We start from the raw sequence: 8,554 nt of genomic DNA on the forward strand, positions 1-8,554 counted from the left end.
AAACATTATTTTTATATTGGATAATTGTAATCGATGACACTTTTAAGATTAATAATTAAGTGTATAGCAATATTTTTAAATAATTATAAATATAACAAAATTTATCAGAGTGATAGACTCGATCACTTATAGATAGACTTCTATCATTGATAGACTCTATTATTAATAGACTTCTACCAGTGATAGTTTATCAACTCCGAGAACTAAATCTAAATATTGCTATATGTACAAAAAAATTTACATTATATTATATCTATTAATATTTTAAGTTTTATTACTATATTTGGGACTGTTCTTTGCATTGTAGCCTGACCATTTCACCACTATAAAGAGTTAAACTCAACGTTTATTTTTCATCACTCAAAATATTACACACATATAATTAATTTCTGTTGGAGAATTAAAAAAAAAAAAAAAAAAATGGCTGCTGCATCTGCAACCACCGCCGAGCAAAGCCACCGCCGCCGATCAGTGTCCAAAGTGGCTATAATTGGAGCTGGCATTAGTGGAATCACCGCCGCTAAGCATCTCTCTGGTCACCACCCAGTGGTGTTTGAGGCCACAGACTCAATAGGCGGCGTGTGGAAGCACTGCGCTTATCGGACCACCAGGCTGCAGACTCCTCGCCAGGATTTTGAATTCTCCGACTACCCGTGGCCGCCGCCGGCGACGGGGAATGATGACTTTCCAACGTATTTGGAGGTTTTGGATTATTTGCATGGCTATGCAACGCATTTTAATGTGCTCAGATTCGTCAAGTTTAATTGTAAAGTGGTTCAACTCCGATATATTGGCGGCCCCGAAGCTGAAGATTCCACGGCGGCCGGAGTGTACGGAAACCTACTTAATGGCCGTTCTGTATGGGAGGTCGCCGTTGAAGACACTCAGCTCAACACCATTCAGGTATATAATCACCTTTTTCTTTTTTTTCTTTTTTTTCTTTTCCTTTTTATTTAGGATATGAAATGATAAAATTTGAACCTAATTATTATTATTATTAGTAAATACATCTTTACGTTTGTTATTAATTTTAAATAAAAAGATAACCCAAAAATTCCAAATAACCCATATTTGGTTTTCAAAACCACTTGGTTTTACCAATTTTTATTTAATTCACAATATTTATCTGGTTAGTCCTCGAATTCACTAATATTTTTTGTGTATACCTTAACTATACTATATTTGAGTAGTCTAATATTTCCTTATTTATAATTATGTTTTTAACTAGTCAAAACGGAATATAGTTCAATAGTATAGTTCCATTTTTTAAATGATTTAACTACTGAAAATATTTACTAATAATAACAAAATATCACAGTCTATCTGCGATAAATTGCATAGACTACTATCTGTGTTTATTGTGTGTACGCGATTATTGCAGATATATAGTAAAGTTTTGCTATATTTTTAAATATTTTGGTTCATTTTCTTATATTTGAAAACAATCCTACAAAATATATACTTTTAAGAAATTTGTTATTAATTAAGAAATTTTTGGAAGCAAGTTTTAATATTTGTATGTCTATATTTGTGTTCGTCTTCATGTGTGTATTATATATTTCAAATGATTGAGCGAAATATGCTGCTCCCCTGGCCTTTGATATGTTTTTCAAAAAATATATATATAAAAATATATACTCTAAGTTGTCCAAGATTCTCTATCTATGCTTCTATATTTTCAAACTGAAAAATTTAAAACTGAATCATACCTATATGTTTACACATATCTTATTTAATTTATATACATTATTTTTTAACATAAATAAATCTAAAAGATACTTTTCTCAAATATCCTTGATCAATTAAGAAATTTACTTTTTTTTAGTACAATAAGAATAGAAGATTCAAACTACAAATGTCATGATCATTTAAAAACTTATATTCCAACAGCCATGTTCGCTTTGGCCAACATAATAAAATTTTAACGGGAAGAGTGCAAAATATATTATTATTCCATAGAGGAGTTGATATAATTATAAATCATGCATGTCAATTTTGGATATTTTTGAAATTCCATATTCAAAATATACCCATATTTATTTAATACGTTAATGACTTGAAAAAGTTGATAATAATAATAATTATATCAATAATTCATGTGTTAACATGAATCTACAAAAAGTTCATACTTATGGTCATGAAGCATATGGAGATATACATTATTGTTGATTAGATATACATTATTCCAATTTGACATATGCTTTTGTCAAATTGACAAAAGCATATGTCAAAAAGTAGAAAAGAATGAGAAATAATATTATGCATGGATTTGTGAGGATAGTGGTATGAATTCGAGTTGGTGATAATATGTGTGGGAAGATATGGAGATATACCAAACATACCAAAATTCCCTCAGAACAAAGGTCAAGAAGTTTTCAAAGGCAAGGTTTTACACTCGATGGACTACGCCAAGCTCGACCACGATGCTGCACGTGCCCTTCTTCAGCACAAGCGTGTTGTTGTTGTTGGCTATCGAAAATCTGCCATTGATCTGGCTGTTGAATGTGCCCAAGCAAATCAAGGTACTTTCTTCCAATTTTCTTTTTTCTTTTTTTCTGTTTCAAATTACTGTTCATTTCCTGATTAAGATTTGATTTTGGTGTGGTTTAGGACCAGAAGGGCAGCCCTGCACAATGGTGATTAGGTCATTGCATTGGACAGTCCCATCCTATAGAATATGGGGATTACCCTTTTTCTTATTTTACTCAACAAGATTCTCTCAGTTCCTCCAAGAAAGCCCAAATCAAGGCCTTTTTAAGGCCCTTTTCTGCTCTCTCTTTTCTCCCATGGTACTATTTTAATTGATCCTCAAATTGTCATTTCGTTTCAATTAATTTCACTCATCTAAGTGTATACTTATTGGTGTGGGTGTTTTTAATTAATGAAACAGAGAAAGGCAATTTCTAAGTTCATAGAGTCATATTTAACATGGAAGCTGCCATTAGAGAAGTATGGACTAAAACCAGAACACCCCTTTGAAGAAGACTATGCATCTTGTCAAATGGCTATTATGCCAAACAATTTCTTTGAAGAGGCAAAGAAAGGCAAGATTTTGTTCAAAAAGACATCTAAATGGTGGTTTTGGAGTGATGGAGTTCAATTTGAAGATAATACCAAATTAGAAGCTGATGTTGTCATTCTCAACACTGGTTTTCAAGGCAAACAAAAGCTTCAGTCTTTGTTGCCTCATCCTTTTAATACCCTTTTGGTTGATTCCTCTGGTATCATCCCTTTGTACAGGTACCAAATTAACCATCTCTCTTCACTTTTTTTTTTCTTTTTAATACTAAGTACCTTTCACAACTTTCAATTTCATCTCTAATAAATTGATGACATATTTCATAAATCTTTAAAATTAAATTTAAATTTTGTGTCTAGTAGCTTTGTATATTTTAAAAAATTATCAAATAGGCCAATAATTTGTTAGACACAAAATTTATAGCTTAAGAAGCTATTGGACACTTTCTTTTTTTTTTTTTTTTTTTTTTAAGTTTAAGGACCTATTGCTAAGAAACGTGTACATTTTAGTTTGGCTAGTGTGTCCATGTCCGACACTTATTGGACACGTATCAAACATTAGTTAGTGTAATAGATGTATTAGATATTAGCTATACAAAGTCAAAATAGAATCAACATTTGTTAGACATGCACCAAACACTTGTTACATGTACTAAATAGACACATATAGGATAAAAACAATAAAATTTGATAGCAGAAAATAGCATACAAATACATAAACTCATTTATTTTGAATTTCGTCCTTGTTTAAAAATGAAAAATATTTTTAAAATGGATGTTTTAATAAATGTATCATTATCATGTCTACGTCCTAAAATTTAAAAAATGACGTGTCACCATATCAATGTTGTATTCATGTCTTGTATCCATATCTATGTTGCTTAGACTTATTCAATACAAAACTGAAAATTCTTAGAACAAAAAGAGATAAATTTGGAAGTCGAGGTACTAAACGTGTAAATGAACTGATATCAGAGAAGATTAACGATGAAAATTATGAAACAGGGGTGTGATTCATCCACTGATACCAAACATGGGATTTGTGGGATATCTTGAGAGCGTATCAAACCTTCGCACTGGAGAGCTACGGTGCAAATGGCTGGCAAGATTGGCTGAAGATGGCTTCAAGCTTCCTACCATTCACAAAATGCTTCAACAAACTGCAAATGAAATTCAAGTCATGAAGAACACTACACGTTTCTACAAGCGTCAATGTGTTTCCACCTTCAGCATTAGCTACACTGATGAGATTTATCAAGAGATGGCAAATACTTCTAACTAAGATCTATATATTTATATATAAGACATGTTTAAATTCTGTCTTTTATTAATTAATGACATAGTTATGAGGTTTTATGATCCCTATACTTTGTATTAAACCCAAGTATTATTAATAAAGTAAAGTAAAGCTCAAAATTAATTAGGTCTCGATCATTGTACCAAAATTCTTGATATTTTTACCAAGTCTTTATAACTTTCTTCTTTTTACTTCTTTACTTAAGAAGATCGACAAGATGGGAGTTAATTGATGTTCATGTTCCATCTTGAGGGGGAATATTTAATATTGTTTGTTAGGCTTATGTTAGTTTGGTTAATGCCAAGTGTACTTTTACTGGCTAGTTAATTAAAATTTACCCCCTGTTCTAATATTTCTTCAGATCAACTTAGAACTAAAATAATGCTAAAGCAACAAAAAGAATACTTTAGTTGAATTAAGAGTGAGGTTTATGATGATGATTGGTTTCTTAGTTTTTCGTTTATTATTATTATTAAACGAGCATATTTTAAGAAAATTTTGAATATGACCTATGGATTCTTAGCTATTGATCTATGTTTTAGTTAGCTAAGGGCACGAGATCTCGGAGATAATAGCAAAGACAACTAATTAATTACAAAGAAATAGAATGTAGAAACAAGAAAGGAAGATTTAAAAAAAGGGAAAAGCATAAGCGTTCTTCCCTTATTAAATTAAACTCCATTGCTTCCTACTTTAAAGCAACTGTTTTTACCAGGTTTATTACTATAACTTTGGACTCTAAAACTACCAAAATTGAAATATATATTTTATATAAAATAAAATAAGTTCTGAAAGATTTGATTAGTAAAAAATAATCAAATCTTTTTCAAGCTAACCACTCCCCATCCATGCCTTCAAACTCTCCAATGTCCATGCTGCATCCAAAAGAAAAATACAAACATAAAATTAATTAGTAAAACTAATATTTTCTTGAAAAAGAAAAAGAAAAAAGAAATATGGCCCAACTTTGAAGCCTTTTGGAGGAGAAAGCCCATTGTCTTGTGAGGGTTAATTTGACCCAAATTCACCATTGGTCAAACTTCACAATGGTATATTTCAATTTTCTACACAAGTTATAAGATCGAATAAACTAGTGTATGGTTCAAAAATGTGTAATATCAATTATTATTATTATTATTATGTAAGTGGGAAAAAGGTTGTGCTTTTGTTACATGCATCCAAGAAGCTCTTACCATATGAAAACTATATATAATAGAAATAAATGTCAAAAAAGGTATCCAATAATAGATGATATATATACAGACATTTGATTTTGTCTTTAGTGTAAATTGATGTTGATGTGAACTATATTATTTTTTCTATTCATATTAACCTCATCTTGTTCTTGTCTAAATTTGTTTTCATGAATACATGATAGAGTAAGAATAAAACCAAGTCCACTTTATTGAAATGGACATGAAACTAACTCAAATTAATATCATCTTTACAAGAAAACCTATATTATTAGAAGAATTCAACTAGAATGAATCCTCTTAAACCAAATTGAAAAGAAAAAGAAAAAAAAAAACTAAAAGATTGTCTATGTACATTCATCACATTAAATGATCTTATTATATAAGAATTTAGTTCCTATAGTTCTAATTTTTATATGAGGTACGAGATTTTGAGATCAATTGTTTGTTATTGTTTTATTATTTTTTTCCTTTTTTGTTGAGATAAATTATTTAGAGTTCAACTTCAATGAGTGTTCTTAATTGAGAGAATTCCTTTTTGTAAAAGAAAAATGCAACTCTGAACTGTTGAAAAACAAAATCCAAAGCTTGCTTTGATCTTTGTACAATTTTGTACAACTCATCAAATTGTATTATCAAAGCCTAATATAAGGTAATTTTTTATTTTTCAAATACTTTTCAGCTCTTTATGGTTAAGTTATAGTTAAAATTTAGTCTCATAGTGGCATAAAATATTATAAATAGTCTCTAGATTAGGTAAAACCGTATAAAAATCTCATAAATATTCTAAAATCAAAATTTAATCAAACTAAATAATAATTATAAAGACTTTATTTTTGTGATCCGTAAGAAGGAGATGCACGAACAGATATTGGGTATGAAAGAAGAGCTGCTTCTAAATCTCATACTTCCTCTTCTATAGGTGAAAAAAAATAATAATAATAAATTGGTTGATTCCACAAAGATAGGTGCAACACCTAAATATTTTTCATGAAAAAAAGTAACCAATGGTTTGATCATAATTTGCCACGTGGAAAACACTTTTGTTTTATTTTTTTAATAATTATAATTATTTTATTTTATTTTATTTATTTGGGTGAGATTAGAGTGGATGTGGAAGGAGGGTTCTGCATCCGGGATGTTCATCAAACCGAATGTAACAGTGGAAAACAGGGGAGATGCTCAAAAGGGAAAGGAAAAACTATTCCTCCTTCCATATTTGAAAAATATAGATGACGAACAAAAAAGAACATATAGAAATCTGAATTTGAAATGAGAAACAGAGTGTTTTGGAATGTATCTTACCAAGGAAGAGCAGAAGGATGATCATCATGGAAGAACTGGTAATCATTCAACAGCTGTTCTTGAAAACAACTTTCATTTCCATTGTTCATCCAATCTGGAAACTCCAAAATCTGATCGAACGGATCCCCATATCCATATTCATACCCATCTTCTTCTTCTTCTTCCTCTTCCTTTTTCCCCATCTTCATAAATCTCAACCACCACGCCGATTTCACCAAACTCATCTTATCACTCCATTCCATCTCATGTTTCTCCCGCTATCGACTCATCTCCGCCATCTCCTTTTCCCCCACCGCCACGTGCAGTCCTCCCTCCTCCGCCGCCCCCGCCCCCGCTCGTATTCGACTCTGTTCCCTCCCCTGCCCATACACAATTCCGACCTTCCTGATCCGTCGCAATCGAAAGGCTTGGAGAACGATGTCGACGTCGACCACGAACCCGAAACCCCACCGTTTGAGAACAGATTCGCGTCCAAATTGTTGAAATCCTGCAAGTTGAGATTCAGGCCTAGAGTTTGCTCTGGTAATACAATGTCCACAATATTATTCCCTTCCACCGATTGCGAATTCATCGACCAACTTGGGAACGAACAATTCATCATCATCATCATCGATGGATCATAACAAAGATTCTTCAAATTATTTTTATTGTTATTATTATCATTATACTTGAAATTACTCTGGGTTTCATTAATTCTATTCCTCTCTGTAGCGGAGGACTTGGGGATTTTCCTGGGTCTGATCTTCCCTTCTTGGGATCTGGCAGGGGATGACTCCACCGGCGTCTGCGGTTGATGTAGCTGCTCAGCGGTGGCAGCAGTGGCGGCGGCCTTTTTCATAGCGGCCCGGTGATACTTAAGCGCAGTGACAATCTCTCTTCTGGCTTCGGCCATATTCAACAAACGCTCTTGATAAGGTCGACTGGTATGGAGCCTTCTTCGAACTTGCTTCTTGTGGGGTTGCGTTGGTTGAGGTTTGGGAATTGGTTCCGCCATTTTAGAGGGATTGGCGCCAGAGGAGGAGGAGGAGGAGGAAGAAGAAGAAGAAGAAGAGGAATTGGGATTGATGGGTTCTTTGGTTTTGAAATGCTTAACAAGGCTACGAATGTAAGGAGAAGAAATAGGATCTTGATTAAGGTGATGGAACTCCATTAAAATGGGTTTGTTTGTGTAAATTTGAAGAAGTGGAAGAGAAGGAGAAGGAGAAGGAAGAGAGAATCATGGGGAGAAAGCAGAGCAGAGAAATGGAGCAGAGGATTTGATGACCTCGGGCAGGGAAGGAGAGGTTCGTGGGTGATATAAATAGCTAGCCTTAGGAAATAGGGGCAGTCTAGGGTTTTTAAATCTATTTTTTATTTTTATTTACTTTAGGGGAAATGTGAAAAAAGAAAAAAAGGCGAATGAGAATATTATTTTGGAGTGTTTCCTAATTTGGAAAATTACTTTTGTTTTTCTATTTTGTTTACATGTAATTAAGACGATGCAGATGGGACTGCGACGGCGACTGGGAGGACGGGTTTCGTGTGGACTCTCCATATTATTATTTTTTTTAATTTTACTATTCGTGAAATTACTCATTTGGGCTTTTGTGGTTAAACTTTGGTTCTTTGCCTTATTTAGAAAATCACTCTTTTTTTTTTTTTTTTTCTTTCCATGGTTAAGCATAAGCTGATCTATTTAACCAAATAAATATATAAAGTCAATCCATGAGTATCAATTAGCGTTCTAAAAATGTTGATAGTT

General features: G+C 32.5%; 2 protein-coding genes across 2 annotated transcripts; one reads left to right on the forward strand and one right to left on the reverse strand.

Moving 5' to 3' along the window:
- Nucleotides 1–387: 387 nt before the first annotated feature.
- Nucleotides 388–4,802, forward strand: LOC120075158 (probable flavin-containing monooxygenase 1). The gene is made up of 5 exons (XM_039028339.1): nucleotides 388–903; nucleotides 2,282–2,522; nucleotides 2,611–2,789; nucleotides 2,891–3,240; nucleotides 4,024–4,802. Exons 1-5 carry the CDS (start codon nucleotides 421–423, stop codon nucleotides 4,298–4,300), a joined length of 1,530 nt encoding a protein of 509 aa, XP_038884267.1. The 5' UTR covers nucleotides 388–420; the 3' UTR covers nucleotides 4,301–4,802.
- Nucleotides 4,803–4,947: 145 nt separating this feature from the next.
- LOC120075159 (probable serine/threonine-protein kinase DDB_G0278665) lies at nucleotides 4,948–8,337 on the reverse strand. Its single transcript, XM_039028341.1, has 2 exons — nucleotides 6,814–8,337; nucleotides 4,948–5,190 (listed from the first exon to the last, which is right to left on the reverse strand). Exon 1 carries the CDS (start codon nucleotides 7,961–7,963, stop codon nucleotides 7,079–7,081), a length of 885 nt encoding a protein of 294 aa, XP_038884269.1. The 5' UTR covers nucleotides 7,964–8,337; the 3' UTR covers nucleotides 4,948–5,190; nucleotides 6,814–7,078.
- Between the last annotated feature and the right edge of the window lie 217 nt (nucleotides 8,338–8,554).

The sequence above is a fragment of the Benincasa hispida genome, chromosome 4 (genome assembly GCF_009727055.1).
Source record: "Benincasa hispida cultivar B227 chromosome 4, ASM972705v1, whole genome shotgun sequence".
Taxonomy (NCBI): domain Eukaryota; kingdom Viridiplantae; phylum Streptophyta; class Magnoliopsida; order Cucurbitales; family Cucurbitaceae; genus Benincasa; species Benincasa hispida.